Consider the following 22,663-nt stretch of genomic DNA (forward strand, 5'->3'; position numbering starts at 1 on the left):
CACTGACCTACTGCTCCATCAGATACTCGAAAGGTTGGATCGGCAGGAACACAAAGCTAAGATGAGAGAGCGCCGTAACAAGCGCCGATTCACATACCTCAAGGAACTGATTATGGGAAAATTCAAAGACTCAGACACCCTGGACTCCACTTCTTTTACCAGCACAGGGAGCCATGATGGTCCCGACTGTGGAGATACTGCTACCAGCTCACCCCTGTTCCTGACAGATGGCACCGAGGACAGTGCAAAGCCTTAAGTGTGGGGAGGTCGGTCAGTACCTGAGTTTCGGAGATAATTTCTCTTCCCTAAACACTAATAAATTAGGATATTTAGTTAGTTTTTCTTTTATAGAATAGGATAAATTGTATAGTAATAGATTAGTTGCAAGCATGTTCTACTTTATTGAAAAGACAATAAGTTTCTTCTAAGACTCTATTTTTGGAACAAAATTTCACTAATTTTAATTAAATTTTTATGTTAAATTTGCTTGAAGTTGTACTTGGAACATGATTTTTGAGCTAAAGAACACACAACCTGTGAGATTTGAGCCTTTATGCATGGTTACATTATTTAACCATAATTATTTTATTCTTGTGTGTTTACTTCCCTATCATTGTAATCTATATTTTGTTTCATCCTATATGTCCAATATTTATTATATTTATATGTTGCATATGATTGAGGCCATTAATTGTTTAGCTCACTTATCCAAATTAAGCCTACCCTTTCAATTACCTTTGTTAGCCACTTTGAGCCTTTAAATCCCATTTGTTCCATATTTTACCACATTACTAGCCTTAAGCGGAAAAACAATTATATATCCCAAACTGAATCTTTGGTTAGCTTAAGATAGAATTGTGTGTGCTAATTAAGTATGGGAAATTGTGGGAACAAAAGATAATAAGGGAATGTGTCATGATAATAGAATGGGAATTTGGGTACCTACTCATGTGAAACTATAAGAATTAAAAATTTATGTGCATTGATAAGCTATGTTTATTTTTATGCTTATATTAAAAAAAATAAAAAATATTCAATAAATAAATAAGGGGACAAAATTACCCCAACGTTAAGTTAAGAATTCAAAGGTCAATGCATGTATGATAAAATTAAAATAAAAGTTGATACATGAGTATGGAATGTGAAAGAGAAATTCTGGGTAGCTAGGTATGAATTCTAAAGTTATATAGAATATATACATAGGTTATGTTAAAGCTTGGGTTAATTAAAGATTCAATTTATAAGCTTACTTAGCCATATATGTATCCTTACCATTACCTTGGCCCCATTACAACCTTGAAAAGACCTCATGATGTCTGCATTGGTATATTAAATGTTGTTGATTGATTAGGAGAAGAACAAAAATTAGAAAGCATGATTAGGGAAGGATAGAGTGATTGCCCTTTACATTAGAGAGATTAGAGCGTACATACATCATCAGTGAGGGTTCAATGCTTAAAATTCAATATTCCCTGCTTTCATGAGCTGCCTTCTTGAATTTTTATTTGTTCTTACTGCATGAGAATTGAATTAGTGGAATTTGATTTGTAATTGTTTTGAAGAGCTTATTTATTATTGAACAAGTGGACAAAAAAATCATATAGTTGCATTCATATATATAGGTTGCATTGCATTGCATGAGTTTTACATGTTGCTACTCATTTATTTTATCTCCTTCAACTAAGCATGAGGACATGCTAATGTTTAAGTGTGGGGAGGTTGATAAACCACTATTTTATGGTTTATAATGTATTTAATTGTGTGGTTTTATCATGATCTTTACCCACTTATTGATATGATTAGCATGCATTTATATTTCCTTCCTAAAATTATTACATGATTGAAAACTTGCTTCCTAGAGACTTTTAATTATGTATTTTAATTCTCCTTTATTCCATTCGATGCCGTGATCTGTGTGTTAAGTGTTTCAGGCTTTACAGGGCATGAATGAGTTGGAGATTGGAAAGGAAGCTTGCAAAAAATGGAAGGAACACAAGAAATTAAGGAGATGACCAGCGAGAAGTGACGCGGCCGCATGGCTAACGCAACCGCGCGGAAGAGAGGAAATCACAGTGACGCGGTCGCTGGCTCACGCGACCGCGCGGATTGGAATAGCACAAGTGACGCGGAGGCGTGGACGATGCGCCCGCGTGGCAAAGCAAAACGCGGCATGACGCGTCCGCATGAATGACGCGATCGCGTGACATGCGCGATCTGCATAATCTGCAGAATTCGCTGGGGGCGATTTTGGGCCCTGTTTTGACCCAGTTTTCGGCTCGGAAAAGCAGACTAGAGCCAGAGGACATGCAGAAACCAAAAAGAACATTCATTCTACACAGTTTTTAGTTTTTAGATCTAGTTTTACTCCTCCTCTAGGTTTTTCTCTCTACACATTCATAGTTCTTAGGATTTTTATTTCGATTGCTCTTTGCATTGGGATATTGAGAATAGTTATTACCTCATCAAGACTTCGTCATTCTAGTTCGTTTTCTTTACTTGGCTTTACTCTTCCATGCCCTTTAATTTACTCAATTTTACTATTGGATTATTTTAGAATTTATTAATACAAGAGTTACTTTTATTTTTAATTGATTCCTTTGAGTTTTATTTATCGTGTCTTTCATTAGTTCCCTTTTATATGTTATGTGTTCCATAATCACAATGAGCGAGTAGTTCCCTAACTTGATGGGGAGTTGATTGAAAGGAACCCTTGAGTTGGAATACTCAAAAGAGAGATTGTAATTGGGTTTACTGTTGGATGGCTCTCTAGTCACTAACGCCAGTCCTTCCAAGTAAGCGGATTGGGACTTGTGAGTAGAAACATCATTCCAACTTGTTTGACTTTCCCTTACTTAGTAAGGGATAACTAAACAGAATGACCTTCAATTATCAATTAATCTTGAGAGTACTGCAACAAGAATAGGGCTTCTAACTAATCTACTCCCAGTCAAGGCTTTTATTTAAATTACTTAATTTCCCCAATTTAATTTCCTATTTATTCAACTCAAACTCTTTTTGAAAATATCTGATTAATAAAATAGCACACCTTTCTGCAACTCGTTGGGAGACGACCTCGGATTCATACTCCCAGTATTTTAAATTTTAATTTTTGTGACAACCTTTCTAAATTGATAAGCGGATTTCTGGTTGGTTAAGAACTATACTTGCAATGCACAACTTATATCAATTCTTAATTAGCCAATTTCCGCCACGTCAGCAATCTTGAGTTATAAAAACCCAACTCATGTTGGTGATCTAGAGTTGTTAGCTAATGTTGTTTCCATTGACACTAATCTTTTGCTAATTTAATTAGTAAGTTGATTAGGACTTTTGGATTGAGATTAGCTAGTCTTGTTAGACTTTCTCTCATGGAAGATACCTATATCTTCTTCTAATGTTGGAGATGACGTAATAAGATAAATTCTTGTTTATATTTGTGACATGATTAATTAGTCTTGTTTGACTTTCTTCCTATGTGAAGATGACATGATACCTTCTTCCGTTTGTTGGGGTTGACTAAATAAGGTGAATTGATCTATGCATGACTAGGATAGAAAGCCTATGATCTCAACCCTTGCCATGAATGTCTCTCTCTTTATTATTTGTTTTCTCTTATTTACTTGTCCTCTTTAATTACTTGCCTAATTTACTTTTCTTGTCATTTATTTTAGTGCCCCTTATCAATCAAAAACCCCCTTATCCCTTCATAGCCAATAAGCATACACTTCGTTGTAATTCCTTGTGAGACGACCCGGATTCTAAATACTCCGGTTAATTTTTATTGGGGTTTGTACTTGTGACAAAACCATATTTTAATTTGATGTGAGAGTTGTTTGTTGGTTTGGAGCTATGCTTACAACGAAATTCTTCTTTCTATAAGAGAAATTCCTAACCAACACGATTTTTGCTATCAGCAACCCAATGTTATTTAATCATATTTATTTATTTTCCATTGTTATTTTATGTTTTCTTTAGGTTGATGATCATGTGAAGTCACAAAAACAAATGAAAAATAAAAAATAGAACAAAAAATAGCACACCTTGGAAGACAGGCTTATTGGCATTTAAACGCCAGTAAGGATAGCAGAATGGGCGTTTAACGCCCAGCCTGGCAATATTCTGGGTGTTAAATGCCAGAATGGGCAGCACTCTGGGCGTTTAACACCAAAAAGGGCTATCTGGCATCTGGCTGGCGTTAAACGCCAGAAATTGGCATCTGGCTGGCGTTTAACACCAGAAATGGGCAGCAGGCTGTTGTTTAACGCCAGAAAAGGTAGCAGAGCTGGCGTTAAAGGCCAGAATTGGCACACAATGGGCGTTTGAATGCTAGAATGGTGCAGGGAGTAGAATTCCTTGACACCTCAGGATCTGTGGACCCCACAGGATCCCTACCTACCCCACCTCTTCTTCTCTCCTCTTCACACCTTTCCATAACACTCTTCCCCAAATACCCTTGACCAATCCCATCAATAACTCTTCCCCAAATACCCTTCACCTATCAAATCTTACCCTCTTCCCCATATTCTCTTCACCACTCACATCCATCCATCATAAACCCCACCTACCTCACCATTCAAATTCAAACCATTTCCCTCCCAAACCTACCCCTACATGACCGAATTCCCTCTTTCTCCTACCCTATAAATAACCCTCCTCACTACCTCAACTTTCATACATCACAAACACTTCTTCCCCCCTTGGCCGAACCACTTATCTCCCTCCATCTCCTCCATTTCTTCTTCTTCTACTCATTTCTTTCTTCTTTTGCTCGAGGACGAGAAACCATTCTAAGTTTGGTGTGGGAAAAGCTAAAGCTTTTTGTTTGTCCATAACCATTAATGGCACCTAAGGCCGGAGAAACCGCTAGAAGAGGAAAGGGAAGGCAATTGCTTCCACCTCCGAGTCATGGAAGATGGAGAGATTCATCTCAAAGGTCCACCAAGACCACTTCTATGAAGTTGTGGCCAAGAAAAAGGTGATCCCCGAGGTTCCCTTCAAGCTCAAAAAGAGTGAATATCCAGAGATCCAACATGAGATTCAAAGAAGAGGTTGGAAAACTCTCACCAACCCCATTCAACAAGTCAGAATCTTAATGGTTCAAGAGTTCTATGCCAATGCATGGATCACTAGGAACCATGATCAAAGTATGAACCCAAACCCAAAGAATTAGCTCACAATATTTAGGGGGAATTACTTAGATTTTAGTCCGAAAAATGTGAGGTTGGCATTCAACTTGCCAATGATGCAAGGAGATCCTTACCGTTTCACTAGAAAGGTCAACTTTGATCAAAGATTAGACCAAGTCCTTAGGGACATTTGTGTGGAAAAAGCTCAATGGAAGAAAGACTCAAGAGGCAAGCCGATTCAACTAAGAAGGCTTAACCTCAAGCCTGTGGCTAGGGGATGGTTGGAGTTCATCCAATGCTCTATCATTCCTACTAGCAACCGGTCTGAAGTTACAATAGACTGGGCTATCATGATCCATAGTATCATGATTGGAGAGGAAGTAGAAGTTCATGAGATCATATCTCTAGAACTCTACAAGGTGGCATATAAGCCCTCTACTTTGGCAAGGTTAGCCTTCCCTCATCTTATTTGTACCCTATGCAATTCAGCTTGAATTGCCATAGAGGGAGACATCCTCATTGAAAGAGATAAGCCCATCACTAAGAAGAGGATGGAGCAAACAAGAGAGCCCACTCATGGACCTCAACAAGAGCATGAGGAAATTCCTCATCATGAAATCCCTGAGATGGCTCAAGGGATGCATTTTCCTTCACAAAACTATTAGGAGTAAATCAACACCTCCCTAGGAGAATTAAGTTCCAACATGGGACAACTAAGGATGGAGCACCAAAAGCATTCCATCCTCCTCCATGAAATTAGAGAAGACCAAAGAGCCATGAGGGAGGAACAACAAAGGCAAGGAAGAGACATAGAGGAGCTCAAGCACTCCATAAGATCTTCAAGAGGAAGAACTAGCCGCCATCATTAAGGTGGACCCGTTCTTTAATTTCCTTGTTTTTATTTTTCTGTTTTTCAAAAAATATGCTTTATGTTTTGTCTATGTTTGTGTCTTTATTACATGATCATTAGTGTCTATGTCTTAAACCTATGAATGTCCTATGAATCCTTCACCTTTCTTAAATGAAAAATGTTTTTAATTGCAAAAGAACAAGAGGTACATGGATTTTGAATTTTATCTTAAAATTAGCTTAATTATTTTGATGTGGTGGTAATGCTTTTTGTTTTCTAAATGAATGCTTGAACAATGCATATTTTTTAATTAGTTGTTTATGAATGTTAAAATTGTTGGCTCTTGAAAGAATAAAGAAAAAGGAGAAATGTTATTTGATAATCTGAAAAATCATAAAATTCATTCTTGAAGCAAGAAAAAGCAGTGAACACAAAGCTTGCAGAAAAAAATAGCAAAAAAAATATAGAAAAAAAGAAAGAAAAAGAAAAAGCAAGCAGAAAAAGCCAGTACCCCTTTAAACTAAAAGGCAAGGGTAGAAAAAGGATCCAAGGCTTTGAGCATTAATGGATAGGAGGGCCCACAGGAATAAAATCCTGGCCTAAGCGGCTAAATCAAGCTGTCCCTAACCATGTGCTTGTGGCGTGAAGGTGTCAAGTAAAAAGCTTGAGACTGAGCGGTTAAAGTCGTGGTCCAAAGCAAAAAGAGTGTGCTTAAGAGCTCTGGACACCTCTAACTGGGGACTCTAGCAAAGCTGAGTCACAATCTGAAAAGGTTCACCCAGTTATGTGTCTGTGGCATTTATGTATCCGGTGGTAATACTGGAAAAAAAATGCTTAGGGTCACGGCCAAGACTCATAAAGTAGCTATGTTCAAGAACATACTGAACTAAGAGAATCAATAACACTATCTGAATTCTGAGTTCCTATAGATGCCAATCATTCTGAACTTCAAAGGATAAAGTGAGATGCCAAAACTGTTCAGAGGCAAAAAGGCTACAAGTCCCGCTCATCTAATTGAAGCTAATCTTCATTGATAAGTTTGGAATTCATTGTATATTCTCTTCTTTTTATCCTATTTTGTTTTCAGTTGCTTGGGGACAAGCAATAATTTAAGTTTGGTGTTGTGATGAGTGAATAATTTATACCCTTTTGGCATTGTTTTTACATAGTTTTTAGTATGTTTTAGTCACTTTTTATTATATTTTCATTAGTTTTTATTCAAAAATCACATTTCTGGACTTTATTATGAGTTTGTGTATTTTTCTGTGATTTCAGGTATTTTCTGTGATTTCTGCGCTCTCTCAATTGCGTTGGAAAGTAGACATCCTGGGCTTTCCAGCAATATATAATAGTCCATACTTTGTCTAAGATTTGATGGCCCAAACAGGCGTTCATAGTCAGCCTAAAACATCTTGGTATAAAATGCCCAAACTGGCACCAGAATTGGAGTTAAAGGCCCAAACTGGCACCAAAGCTGGCGTTTAACTCCAGGAACAGCCTATGCACGAAAAAGCTTCAATGCTCAGCCCAAGCACATACCAAGTGGGCCCCAGAAGTGGATTTCTATACTATCTGCACTTAGTTACTCATTTTCTGTAACCCTAGGCTACTAGTTTAGTATAAAAACTACTTTTAGAGATTTATTTTATATCTTTGGAATATCTTTTGATCACTTTGATCTTAGAGACCATTGTTCACGTTTTGGGGGCTGGCCTCACGGCCATGCCTAGACCTCTTTTCACTTATGTATTTTCAACGATGGAGTTTCTACACCCCATAGATTAAGGTGTGGAGCTCTGCTGTTCTTCATGAATTAATGCAATTACTACTGTTTTCTATTCAATTCACGCCTACTTCTTCTCCAAGATATATTCTCGTACTTAATTCAGTTAAGTCAGAATGAATGGGTGACCCTGACAATCACCCAATCTTCGTTACTCGCTTAGCCAAGATTGCGTGCTTGACAACCACAAAGCGGTCTACATAATGTTCAACGTAGTCATTGGACGACAGCTGGAGTATACAATCTTGGATGTCTAATACACTGACCGAGTCCGTGAGATTAGTATCTTCGTGGTATAGGCTAGAATTATTAGCAGCCATTCCTGGGATCTGGAAAGTCTAAACCTTGTCTGTGGTATTCCGAGTAGGATCCGGGAAGGAATGATTGTGAGGAGCTTCAAACCTGCGAATGTTGGGCGCAAGTGACAGTGTGCAAAAGGATCAATGGATTCTATTCCGTCGCTAGCGGGAACCGATAGATGATTAGCCATGCGTATCTGTACCTGGTATTTTTCATCCGAGACGAGAAATTCGACAGTTGATTAGCCGTGCAGAAACCGTAGATGACCATTTTCACTGAGAGGATCTTACAGCTTGCCATGGAAGGAGGTAACGCATGGTTGGAAGAAGGCAATAGGAAATCAGAGGTTCAGAAGCAACAAAACATCTCTAGACGCTTATCTGAAATTTTCACCAATGAATTACATAAGTAACTTTATCTTATTTTATGTTTTATTTATATTTTAATTATCAAAACCTCATAATCAATTGAATCCGCCTGACTGAGATTTACAAGAATGACCATAGCTTGCTTCAAGCTGACAATATCCGTGGGATCGACCCTTACTAACGTAAGGTTTATTACTTGGATGACCCAGTGACTGCTGGTTAGTTACGTGGAGTTGTGAAGAAGTGTTGAGATCACGATTCCGTGTACCAACACCACCAAGGCAGCAAGCAAGGAAGGCGTTGTGATGATCATGGCGCCAAACTTGGGAACCAAGTTTGGCTTCACCAAGGCAGTAATTCCATATGAAAGGTGTAGACTATTATATATCGTTGGAAAGCTCTGAAAGTTAGCTTTATAATGCCATTCAAACCACGTCAATTGAATCTTTGTAGCTCAAGTTATTCTTGTTGGAGTGCAAGAAGGTTAAGGTTGATAGCATCATTCACTTTCTCCCTTTTCTACTACAAACTCCGTCAAATCCATCTGAATGCTACCTAAAATAAACAGAATCGCACACAACTCAAAGTAGCATTCATAGTAGCTAGAAGATGATTAATTCTTGATTAAACGCAATAGTTTTAATGCAAATTCACTAGGAAAATATAGGATAGATGCTCATGCATTACATAGCTTATACTTCTAAGACATTAGATGGTGCCCAATCTAACTATACTATCACTGAAAAGGAGCTTTTAGCAATTGTTTTTGCCTTGCATAAATTCCAGGCCTATTTACTTGGAACCAAAGTGGTAGTATATTCGGACCATGCGGCGTTGAAGTGCTTGCTAGCTAAGAAATAATCAAAGCCAAGGTTAATCCGTCGGATTTTTCTATTGCAAGAGTTTGATTTAGAGATCAAGGATAGGAGTGGTTCCCAAAATTTAGTGGCAGGCCACTTGAGTCACCAAGAGCACTTAAAGAGTGACTCCACTCCTATCAATGATGCGTATGCTCTTCATAGCTTGCAAGTAATATCCGAGATAGTTCCATGGTATGCTCCTATTGATAATTATTTGGTTGGTCACACCTTTCCTCCACATTTCTCTAAACATCAAAAGGACAAGCTCAAGAGCAAGTCCAAGTATTACATATGGGATGACCCATATTTGTCGAGATATGGTGCCGACCAAATAATTAGGAGGTGTATTCCACAATCCAAAATTCAGTCTATCTTAGAGGCGTGCCACTCTTCTGAAAGTGGTGGCCACTTTGGCCCTCAAAGAACTGCAAGAAAAATCTTAGACTGCGAATTTTGGTGGCCCACACTCTTTAAGGATGCAAATCTTTTCTGTAACTCTTGCCACCAATGCCTAAGGTTTGGAAACATATCCAAGAGGGATGAGATGCCCCAATAACTTATGTTTTGTGAAATTTTTTATGTTTGGGGTATTGAATTCATGGGTCCCTTTCTAAACTCGAATGGTTTCTTATATATTATGTTAGCGGTTGATTATGTTTCTAAGTGGGTGGAAGCAATTTCTACCCGTACTGATGATGCTAACATGGTTGTCTCTTTTGTTCGGAATGACCTCATTTGCTACTTTGGATCACCACGAGTAATCATGAGTAACCAAGGCTCTCATTTTTGTAACAAAAGAATGACAGGTTTGATGAAGAAATATGGCATAATTCACAAGGTGGCTATGGCTTATCATCACCAAACAAATGGCCAGGCCAAAGTGTCTAATAGAAAAATTAAGCGCATAATCGAGAAGATGGTTAAACCTCATAGGAGGGATTGGAGCTCCAGGCTTGGAGATGCGCTATGGGCTTATCGGACGGCTTACAAGACACCAATTGGCATGAGTCTGTTTCGGCTAGTCTACGAGAAAGCTTGTCACCTTCCGGTAGAGGTGGAACACAAGGCTTATTGGGCTGTGAAGGAATGTAACTCAGGATTGGGAGGAGCTGGAGTTGAAAGGAAATTGCAACTAGAAGAATTGGAGTGCATTCGGTTAGAAACTTATGAAAACTCAAGGCTCTACAAAGAAAAGGTGAAGGTGTTACATGATCGGAACATCAAGAGAAGAGAGTTTAGAGTTGGAGATCACGTCCTTCTCTATAACTCTAGATTGAGACTGATGCTGGACAAATTGAGGTCAAGATGGGATGGACCACATGTGGTGGAGAAGGTTGAACTTTACGGTGTAGTCCATTTGAGCCATCCGTCAAACCTTACATTCTTCAAGGTCAATGGCCATCGTTTAAAACTTTATCATGGTGAAAAAGTGAAGAAAAATAAGGAGTTGGAGATCTTTCTCTTGAAAGACCCGGCCAAGGAAGAGGATTGAGCTCATAGACCGTCCAACTTAAGGACGTTAAAGAAAAGTGCTAGGTGGGAGACACCCCACCATGGTATGATCTTCCATATCTACAGCTTCTTTTACTTAGTTTTAGAATCTTTAATTGATTTTCTTGAGTTCTCTTCGTTTGTTTTATCCTATATTGCTTTTATTGATTTTACTTTAAATAAAAAAGGGGCGCAACTCACGCGTATGCTTGCCTGACGCGTACGTATGACCCACCATGCGAGAACGATGCGGGAAGGGTGCTGCTACATGGTTCCAAAACAGAGAGTTGTGATGGAACCATGCGTGTGGGGTGCGAGGCGCATAACCCACCCCACGCGTACGCATCGCTGACGCATACGCCTCACCCAACAAGTTTCCCTACCCGTGTGTGTGCGTGATCGGCGCGCATGCATCATATGCTAATGCTGCAATGCTCCTGTTGCATGGTACAAAAAACAGAGACTTATGCTGGAACCATGCGGGTGGGGTGCTAGGCGTACAACCCAAATCCACGAGTGCGCATCACTGACGCGTACACGTCAGCTTATTTTTTTCGGCCACCCACGCGTGGGCGTGACCAACGTATATGCATCGCACTGGTTTCATGAAAATGCTGATGCTGCATCATACAAATACCGAAGAGTTGTGATGAAACTATGCAGGTTTTGTGCATCTAGCACGGAAGGTTATCATGCGCATGTGTGACCGATGCTTACGCGTCACCTTCTCTTTTGGGCTTCCCATGCGTACGCGTGGGTGACGCACACACGTCACAGAGCCGATTCAATTTAAACGGCGCGCTTCCCTACTATTCCTTTCTATCTTTCTTCTAATCCTTATATCTTTCTTCTTTCTTCTTTCTTCCCTCTTCCATCTCCTGTCCGACAACCACCACCTCCGGCGGTTCCACCTCCTCTCTTTTTTCTCTCTCTCCTCATCCCTCTTATCTTATTCTTACTTGCATTTACCCTCCTCACTTCTCTTTCTTTTCAAGGTTTCTTTTCTTACTCTCTTTTACTCTTTAACCCCTCTTTTATTTGTTGCAAGTTCCTTTATTGGAGGACGCTATTCAGCGGATACTTGGGGTTTTATCCAAGAAACTATTTTAGGGCATTTCACTAATTTGATTTAAAATTTTTGAACTTTCTTGAAGAAATTCATTTTGGAACATGATTTTAGAGCTAGAACACACAAGCCTAGTGAGATTTTGAGCCTATTTTACCCCATTTGTTCATTATTTTAGCACATCACTAACTCTAAGCGAAAAACAATAAACGTCCTTAATTTGAATCCTTGGTTAGCTTAGACTAGTGAGAGTGTACATGAATTAAGTGTGGAAAAATTGGGTTTGGGGAATACTTGGTTTAGGAATTGGGTATTTTATATTCTTATATGAAAATGTGAAAATAGTTTGGGCACTTGTTCATGCATCCAACACTTTAATCATATGCATTAACTCCTTGTGTGTGTGTGTATATATATATATATATATTCTCTACCATATATACATATCAAAAATAAAAATAGAGAAAGCAATAAAAAGGGGACAAAATGCCCCAAGGTAAGTAATGATATCAATGCATATGATTTGTATTAAAAAAATATCGAGGTGCATGAATTTGTGGAAAGATAGTCAATGGGTAGTTAGATTTTGCATTGTAATTACATGGAGTGTCTTATGTTAGGTGGGAAGTCTAGGTTAATCAAGAATTTGAATTTTAGTCCACTTAACCAAACATATTCCTACCTTGACCCTAACCCCATTACAATGCTTGAAAACACCTCTTGATATGTGTATTCATGCATTAAATTTTTGTTGATTAGTAGAAGAAGAGCAAGCCTTAGAAAGCAGGATTAGTAGAGAGCCGCGAGAATCAACCCTCAAACACTAGAGTGATTAGAGTGCATACACTTCCAATGAGGGTTCGATGCTCAATCCGTGTTTCCGGCTTTCATAAGCTTTCTTCTTGCAGTACTATTTGAACTTCATTCTTGAGATTTGAATTAGTGGAATTCATGAATCATCACATGGTCTAGTCCTACTTGTTCATATATTCTTGGAGGTTGATTTACTTTTAACCAAGTAGGTAGAAGCATTTAGCATGTCGTTGCGTTCATATAGATTGGTTGCATTGCATAAGTCCTACCATTTTTCATTCAGTCTTTTGGTTCGCTTGAGCTTAGCATGAGGACATGCTAATGTTTAAGTGTGGGGAGATTTGATAAACCACTATTTTATGACTTATTTTGGATCGAATCGATTGGATTTAATCAACTTTACTCACACTTATCCATATAATTTGGAGGTTTTTAAGTTCCCTTCCGAATTTTGTGCTATAGCTAAGAACATGCTTCCTAGGCCTTAAAAACACTAATATTTAATCCTCTTTTATTATCATTTGATGTCGTGACATGTTTATTAAGTGATTACAGTGTTTATAGAGTAGGAATGGCATAGAGAATGAAGAGGAAGCATGTTAAAGTGGAAGGAACACAAGAAATTGAAGATTTGAGAAGATAGAACCGACGCGTGCGCGTGGCTGAAGCGTACGCGTGGTCATGCCATCTTCCAAGCGATACGTACGTGTGGCTGTCGTGTACGCGTGATGAGCGTCACGTGCTGCAGTAAAGGGAATACGCTGGAGGCGATTTTTGGGCTGCTTTTGGCCCAATTTCAAGCCTAAAAATGAAGACAGGAAGCTGGGGATGGAGCTGGGACAGAGACACTTACACTTTAGTTTTAATTTTGGGATTAGTTTGGAATTCTGGAGAGAGAAACTCTTACTTCTTTCTAGGGTTTTGGTTTCCTTAGTTTACTTTCAATTGGATCTTGAGAGAAACTGCTACTACCTTCACTCCTAGTTATTTTTCCTTATAGTTTTCTTCTTTAATTCCTTTAGTACTTTTTTTCAATTTGGTTATCTTGAACTCATATTTGGATCTTGTTAATCTTGAATTTTATTAATGCATTGAGTTATTTCCATATCCATTATTATTGCTTGCTATTTTATTGTTGATTATTGTTAGTGGTAACTTGAATTAGATTATTTTCTCGCTTCCATCATGTCTTTTATCTTTGCTTACCAAGAGTTTGTGGAAATGTCATCCATGATCATGGAGTAGATTTCCTTGCTTGGTTTGGGGTTGAGTAATTGGAGCCTCTTGAATTGTTATACTTAAGTGTTGATTGGTAATTGAAGATTGCTAATTAGCTTGAACCTCACCAACTTTAGTCTCTCTCTATGAAGTGACTAGGACTTGTGAGCTAAAGTTAATTGTGTTCACTTGACTTTCGTTCAACAGTTAGAGAATAACTAAGTGAGAGCAATGAGCCTTTACCATCACACTTGGGAAAGACAATGAGGATAGAAATTTCGATTCTCACCCCTCACCAATACCTTTTATATTGATTAATTGTTAATTCTTGCTCGTTGTTTATTGTTCTAATTTCTAGTTATTTATTTTTTTTGCTTTCAACTTCGAAAATCCGAAGGAATTCCTAATCAATAATGTGTATCTTATGTCAACTCCTAGGAAAAACGTCCCAGTATTCTACTCCCAGTTATTGATTTTATTTGTGACACACATTTTAACTTTGACTAGCGAAAATCTCGTCAGTTGAGACTATACTTTGCGACGTTGATTTGGAAGAAAACTTTTTTGTAATTCTTGACCAACATTTATCCGCTTGTCAAGTTTTGGCGCCGTTGCCGAGGAGTTGCATATGTGTGCCATGTTATTGGTTGGTGGAAATATGTTCATACTTTTGCATCTTTTATTTATGTGCTAGTTAGTTATTAATAGTATTTATTAGTTATTTTACTTAATATATCTTGTTGCCATGAGCTCTATATTTCTTTTACTGAATGACGCGTTCATTGCTGGATCTGAGCTTAGCCACATTTGATCCAAAAATTGAAAGAACTTTATTACAACTTAGGCAAGCTCGGCATCGGTTAGCCTTCGAGGGTGGTGAAGGGGTTTTCGCCAATTCACCAACCTTACTCGAGGTTTAATCCAAAGCATCATTTGAGGAAGAAACCAACTCCTCTTCCCCTAATTCTATTGACATCTCTTCCGTTGATCTAGGTACCGATACTTTGGCCGCTCCTAGAAGAGTCACTCTAAAGGAGGCGGGAGCTCCGGATTTTACTCTCCAACCACTTCAAGTGTGTTATCCGGATTTAAATGCCGATTTTGAGCTCAAGACTGGGTTGATCAATCTACTTCCAAAATTTCATGGTCTACCCGCTCAAGATCCCATCAAACATCTTAGAGACTTTCAAGGTGCATGCTCAACTACTAGGCAGCATGGCTCAGACGAAGTCACCATTTGGGTATTTGCTTTCCCATTTTTTCTTGAGGGAAGGGCAAAGGAGTGGTTCTACACTCAACCCAAAAATGTTGTCACTAATTGGGATTTGCTTAGAAGGGAATTTTTGGATAAGTTCTTTCCACCGGAGGTCACAGATAGGTTGAGGAAGGAAATCTCTTGCATCATTCAAGGTGAATCGAAAACTCTCTATGAGTATTGGGAATGGTTTAGGAAGCTCCTTGATTCGTGCCCTCGTCACATGATTGACGAGTTGGTGTTAATTAGTTACTTTTGCCAAGGCATGAAGCCTCAAGATAAGATCCTTTTAGATACTTCGAGTAATGGCTCTTTGAGAAAGTACAAAACGGCAAAAGAAGCGTGGTAACTTATCACTGATTTAGCCGAATCTACCCAACATGCAACGCAAAGGAATAATCATCCCAAGGCTATTGTGGAAGTTTCTTCTAGTAGTGAGTCCGCCCTCACCAAGACTTTGGGAGAGATGACCAATCTTCTCAAGCAAATCCACCTCAACCAACAATAACCTCTACCTCCTCCACAACAACAATGCCAACAGATAGTCTCTTAAAGAGTATGTGGAATTTGTACTTGTTATTCTCACAATACCGATGAATGTCCACAACTCCAAGAGGACAATACTTTGGCAGCCACCATTGCTTATTACAACCGTTCAAATCAAGGGTATTATTAACAAAGAGGTAACTATAATCAAGGGGGTAACTACAACCAAGGTTGGCAAGATAATCCCAACCATGGATGGAGAGACAACTACAACCAAAGAGGAAGAGACAATGGTGCTAACCAAACGTGGAACAATAATTACCAACAAAACCGGTATCAACAAAATCCTCTTTACCAACAACAAAACCAAGGTCAAAGATACCAACCACCTCAACAAAGGCAAGCTCAAGTACCTCAAATCACCCAACCACAAGTCCTCCAAATTACCTACCCTTCTTCTTCCTCCAACCAAGCTCCTGTGGACAATACCCTTCGCACTATTCTTCAATGGAAAAAGGAGCTTCAAACCACACTTAACTCTACCCTCAGTGGTTGGCATTGCGGAGGATGTCTTAGTGAGCACCAAGGGGTTAACATTTTCAATTTACTTCTATATCCTTGAGATGTCCCCTAATGACTCCGGAAGACTATCATCTATCTTGCTAGGGAGGCCATTCTTGAAAACCTCCCAGTTTAAATTGGATGCTTTTTCAGGTACCTACTCCTTTGAAATTGATGGAAGAGCAGTGAGTTTTAATCTTAATGAGGCTATGAAGCATCCACAGGAGGACCATTCTATCTTTCGGTGTGATATGATTGATGATATTGTGGCCGAAGTCCACCATGATACAGTTGATGAGAAGAACATGGTTCAAGGTGCAAGTGTGGGGAAACCCCCTGAATATGATGAAGACACCTTACCACCTCCGGTGCTACCGGATAATTAAGTGCCAATCCATGAGCTAAATATGGAGTTGAAGCCACTTCCACCCCCACCTTAAGTATGCCTATCTTGAAGAAAATCAAAAGCTCCCGGTGATCATTGCAAAGGAGCTTACCTTCCAACAAGAGGAGAGATTACTTAATGTATTACGATGAAATAAGAAAGCTATTGGGTGGAGTTTGGCGGACATAGTTGGTATAAGCCTTCAAGTTTGTGAGCATCGCATTTTTCTAGAGGAGGGAGCCAAGCCTATCCGTCAACCTCAAAGGCGGTTGAACCTCAGAATTCTAGAAGTTGTGAAGAAAGAGGTGACCCGACTACTATAGGCTGACATTATCTATCCAATCTCGGATAGTGATTGGGTTAGCCCAGTACAAGTGGTTCTGAATAAGTCCGGCATCACCATAGTCAAGAATGAGAGTGAGAAACTCATGGCCACAAGGGTGCAGAATTTATGGAGAGTTTTGCATCGACTACAGGTGCTTGAACTCGGCCACTCGCAAGGATCATTATCCACTACCATTCATTGATCAAATACATGATCGCTTGTTCGGTAAATCACATTATTGCTTTTTAGATGGCTATACCGGTTATTTTGAAATCCATATTGCTCCGGAAGACCAGGAGAAAACCACTTTCACATGCCCTTTTGGAACGTATGCATACAAAAGTATGCCTTTTGGTTTATGTAATGCACCGGCTACATTTCAAAGGTGCATGATGAGCATCTTTTCGGATCTTTTTGAGCACTGTATAGAAGTATTCATTGATGATTTCAGTGTTTATGGTGATTCTTTTGACCTTTGTTTGGATAATCTTGCTAGAGTATTAGAAAGATGCGCTAGTTCAAACCTTATGCTTAACTTTGAAAAATGTCACTTTATGGTAAAGCAAGGTATTATTTTAGGTCATGTTGTTTCCTATACTGGTATATCTACTGATCCTGCCAAGATTGATGTTATTTCTGGTTTACCTTACCCCTCTTCTGTGAGGGAAGTCTATTCTTTTCTTGGTCATGCAGGTTTCTACTGGCGTTTCATCAAGGACTTCAGTAAGGTTGCATTACCCCTTTCCCGTCTGTTGCAAAAAGATGTATATTTTGACTTGAGTAAAGATTGTATGGAAGCATTTGATAAGTTGAAGAGTGCCTTAACCCAAGCCCCTATTGTGAGAGGGCCTAATTGGAGTAGGCCGTTTGAGATTATGTGTGACGCATCTAACTCTACGGTAGGAGCGGCGCTCGCTTAACACGAAGGTAAAGATCCCTATATCATAACATATGCTTCTAAGACATTAGATGGTGCTCAGTCTAGCTATACTACCGCTGAAAATGAGCTTTTAGCAATTGTTTTTGCCTTGGATAAATTCCGGGCCTATTTACTTGGAACCAAAGTGGTAGTATATTCGGACCATACGACGTTGAAGTACTTGCTAGCTAAGAAAGAATCAAAGCCAAGGTTAATCCATTGGATTTTGCTATTGCAAGAGTTTGATTTAGAGATCAAGGATAGGAGTGGTTCCCAAAATTTAGTGGCGGACCACTTGAGTCACCTAGAGCACTTAAAGAGTGACTCCACTCCTATCAATAATGCATTTCCTCTTGATAGCTTGCAAGCAATATCCGAGGTAGTTCCTTGGTATGCTTCCATCACTAATTATTTGGTTGGTGACACCTTTCCTCCACATTTCTCTAAACATCAAAAGGACAAGCTCAAGAGCGAGTCCAAGTATTACATATGGGATGACCCATATTTGTGGAGATGTGGTGTCGACCAAATAATTAGGAGGTGTGTTCCACAATTCGAAATTCAGTCTATCTTACAGGCGTGACACTCTTCTGAAAGTGGTGGCCACTTTGGCCCTCAAAGAACAGCAAAAAAATTTTTAGACTGCGGATTTTGGTGGCCCACACTCTTTAAGGATGCAAATCTTTTTTATAACTCTTGCCACCAATGCCAAAGGTTTGGAAACATATCCAACAGGGATGAGATACCCCAAAAAATCATGTTGTTTTGTGAAATTTTTTATGTTTGGGGTATTGACTTCATGGGTCCCTTTCCAAACTCGAATGGTTTCTTATATATTTTGTTAGCGGTTGATTATGTTTCTAAGTGGGTGGAAGCAATTCCTACCCGTACTGATGATGTTAACGTGGTTGTCTCTTTTGTTCGAAATAACCTCATATTCTGCTTTGGATCACCATGAGCAATCGTGAGTGATCAAGGCTCCCATTTTTATAACAAAAGAATGATAGGTTTAATGAAGAAATATGGCATTATACACAAGGTGGCTACGGCTTATCATCCCCAAACATATGACCAGGCCAAAGTGTCTAATAGACAAATTAATTGCATACTCGAGAAGATGGTTAAACCTCATAGGAGGGATTGGAGCTCCAGGCTTGGAGATGCGCTATAGGCTTATCGGATGGCTTACAAGACACCAATTGGCATGAGTCTATTCCGGCTAGTCTACGAAAAAGCTTGTCACCTTCTGGTAGAGGTGGAACACAAGGCTTATTGGGCTGTGAAGGAATATAACTCAGGATTGGGAGGAGCTAGAGTTGAAAGAAAATTGCAACTGGAAGTATTGGATTGCATTCGGTTAGAAGCTTATGAAAACTCAAGGCTCTACAAAGAAATGGTGAAGGCGGTACATGATCGGAACATCAAGAGAAGAGAGTTTAGAGTTAGAGATCAAGTCCTTCTCTATAACTCTAGATTGAGGTCAAGATGGGATGGACCATATGTGGTGGAGAAGGTTGAACCATATGGTGTAGTCCACTTGAGTTCGCTTTGATTGTTTTGTGGTATAATTGATTTTATAGATTTTGCTTTAAATAAAAAAAAGGGGCGCAACTCACGCGTATGCGTCCCTGACGCGTATGCGAGACCCACAATGCGAGAACAATGCGGGAAAGGTGCTGCTGCATAGTTCCAAAACAGAGAGTTGTGATGGAACCATGCGTGTGGGGTGCGAGGCGCATAACTCACCCCACCCGTACGCATCGCTGACGCGTACGCGTCACCCAACAATTTTCCCTACCCGCACGTGTACGTGGTCAGCGCACGCACGTTATATGCTAATGCTGTAATTCTCCTGCAGCATGGTACAAAAAATAGAGACTTGCACTGGAACCATGTGGGTGGGGTGCTAGGCGCACAACCCAACCCATGCATGCGCATCGCTGACCCGTACACGTCAGCTTATTTTTTTCAGCCACCCACGCGTGGGCGTGACCGACGTATATGCGTCGTACTGGTTTCATGAAAATGCTGATGTTGCATGGTACAAAAATCGGAGAGTTGTGATGGAACTATGCAGGTTTTGTGCATCTAGCACGGAAGGTTATCACGCGCATGCGTGACCGACGCTTACGCATCACCTTCTCTTTTAGGCCTCCCACGCGTACGCGTAGGTGACGCGCACGCGTGACAGAGCCGATTCAATTTAAACGGCGCGCTGCCCTGCTAATCCTTTCTATCTTTCTTTTAATTCATTCTTCTTCTTTCTTCTAATCCTGATATCCTTCTTCTTTCTTCTTTCTTCCCTCTTCCATCTCCTATCCGGCGACCACCACCTCCGGCAGTCCTACATCCTCTCTTTTTTTCTCTCTCCTTATCCCTCTTATCTTATTCTTACTTGTATTTACCCTCCTCTCTTCCCCTTCTTTTTAAGGTTTTTTTATCACTCTCTTTTACTCTTTAACCTCTGTTTTGTTTGTTGCAAGTTCTGATATCGAAGGACACTATTCAGTGGATACTTGGGGTTTTACCCTGTCTAGAAGGGATGAATGCTTACCAAGAAGCACAACTTTTTGCGCAAGAGATACAATTTTGACTGGGATTCCGTCCTCCAGGTCATTGCTCAACCCGGTAGCCAGTGGATCCATGGGAAAAGCAGGACTCAACCTAAGGACATTTCAGCACAAGCGTTCACTATGGAGGAGCCCAACACTCTGGAGTTCACTTCAGATCACAGCATCGAAAGCAATCAAGAGACGGATAGTGGAAGTGACGATTCCTATCCCGCTTTGCTCATCACTAATAGCACGGAGGACCGTGCAAATTTTTAAGTGTGGGGAGGTGGGTGACCAACTTCCGTAGGTAACGACCCTTTTCTTCAACACCAATATTTTAATTTTCTTTTGTTAGGTAGGATAACTTGCATGTGTAGTTAGTTGCTTGCATGTGGGTACTACTTCGTTGAAGTAATGAATTCTTTTCCAAGAAACTATTTTAGGGCATTTCACTAATTTGAATTAAAATTTTTGAACTTTCTTGAAGAAATTTATTTTGGAACAAGGTTTTAGAGCTAGAACACACAAGCCTAGTATGATTTTGAGCCTATTTGATTGGTTGCATCTTACCAACCAATATATTTTGTTTTGGTGTGTGTTGTTCTCTCTAAGATTGTGATCTTTGTCTTGCTTGATTCTATATTTTCATTGTTTGATGTATGAATGTGTGTATGTGATTGAGGCCTTTGTTTCACTAAACTTACATGCCCAAATGGCCTTACCCTTTCATCATCATTTGTAAACCAATGTTGAGCCTATTTTATCCCATTTGTTCTTTATATTAGCATATCACTAACTCTAAGCAGAAAACAATAAATGTCCTTAATTTGAATCCTTGGTTAGTGATGTTGGCCAATTTTGCATAGGTTAGGAATTTGATTATCAAAATGGAATTGGTGTTGTAAATATAGTCCTAACCCAATAAATTGACCATCAATCAAATGTTATCACAATTCAACCAAATATATTAACCGAGAGTATTGAAATCCCGGGTCATCTTCCCTAGGAGTTGTAAATGAAGTGTTATGTTATTGGCTATTAGAGAGCATGGGGAATAGGGAATGAAAGCAAGGAATGTAAATGGTAAGAAATTAAATGATCATGCAAGGAATTAAAAGTCAAAGCAATAGAAGTCAAAGCAATTAAATGCAAAGAAAGGAATGTTCAAATGCAAGAAACCTCTTGGCAAGTAATTGAGAGCTAAGGTTACCTATTCTAGCCATTGACCACAAACATATGATGATTATGAAGAGTTAATCCTACTTAGTCAACCTTACATCGAAGATAAGTCAAATAGGCATAGTTGATTTCAATCCATAAGTCCTATGTCAACACTAAGGGTCACATAGAGTCGATGGAAACCAAATCAACTAACTACTCTAATATAGAAAACAAGAATGGACATCAATGACTCAAGGATCACCAAAGTCATCAATTTCAAGCCAAGAGTGAAGAAAAACTAAACAAAAACTAAGCCAAGCATTTTATCAAACACTTGGTGTGCATGAAGATAAAATAATATTAAAATGCAATAAAATAAATTCTAAAGCTACCAAAGCAAGAAAATAGTAATAACAACTAAAGAAATCAATAAATGAGCATAAAACATAAATTTGCATTAATTGTAAATTAAAATAACAAGAGTGTCATAAAACATAAAATGACAAAATAAAGGAAATAACAAGAGAAATGAAGAAGAACAAAGAAGCAATAACAATAAATGACAAGAAAAAGTAAATAGAAACAAGAATTAAAAGTAGAAATTACAAGAAATTAAACTAAAGAACCCTAATTCTAGAGAGAAGGGGAAGCTTCTCTCTCTAGAATACCACCTACATAATGCTAAACTAATCCTAATTTCTCCCCCCTTCAAATGGAGTGAGGCCTTGCTTAATATAGGAAGAATCAGCTTCAGAAAGTCCAAAAACTGGGCTCTGGAGGCCCAGAAATCGCCCCCAGCGATTTTCATTAAGTGAGTCACGTGCTGGGACGTGTGTGATAAGTCCATATTTGTTGGTGTATTTTGACTCAAATTGGATGGATTCTAGCACATGAACTCACACTTAAGCACTCAAATAGCATACTTTTGTGTTATCTTCCTCATTTAGATATAAATGTGAAAACATGCTCTTTTGTACTTATTTTGACTAATTTTATTCAATTTACCTTCCATTCGATACCTTGATGTTATTTGTGAGTGATTTCAGATGAATAAGGTAGGAATGGCTTGGTGGGAATGGAAGAGGAGCATGCAAAAGGGAGAAAGCATGAAGAAAACAAAGGAGGAGAGCTCAGCCATGCATGC

The 22,663-nt window shown here is 39.1% G+C and overlaps 2 protein-coding genes across 2 annotated transcripts in view; both read left to right on the forward strand.

The window, feature by feature from the left end:
* The window catches only part of LOC107607327 (uncharacterized), a 69,909-nt gene extending 59,130 nt beyond the window's left edge, over window positions 1-10,779 (forward strand). Inside the window, exon 2 of the mRNA XM_016309295.2 lies at window positions 9,932-10,779. Coding sequence (XP_016164781.2) covers window positions 9,932-10,779 — 848 coding nt within the window. The remainder of the gene's footprint in view (window positions 1-9,931) is intronic.
* An 8,207-nt stretch (window positions 10,780-18,986) lies between these two features.
* On the forward strand, window positions 18,987-19,358 carry LOC107607326 (uncharacterized). The gene has a single exon (XM_016309294.1). The coding sequence runs from the start codon at window positions 18,987-18,989 to the stop codon at window positions 19,356-19,358; it is 372 nt and encodes a 123-aa protein (XP_016164780.1).
* The last annotated feature ends 3,305 nt before the right edge of the window (window positions 19,359-22,663 follow it).

This window comes from Arachis ipaensis, chromosome B7 (assembly GCF_059453495.1).
Source record: "Arachis ipaensis isolate K30076 ecotype BB chromosome B7, ASM5945349v1, whole genome shotgun sequence".
In the NCBI taxonomy this organism is placed as follows: domain Eukaryota; kingdom Viridiplantae; phylum Streptophyta; class Magnoliopsida; order Fabales; family Fabaceae; genus Arachis; species Arachis ipaensis.

Coding starts and splice junctions, on each gene's coding strand:
- LOC107607326 (XM_016309294.1), top strand. CDS start 18,987: ATGGCTTACAAGACACCAATTGGCATGAGTCTATTCCGGCTAGTCTAC.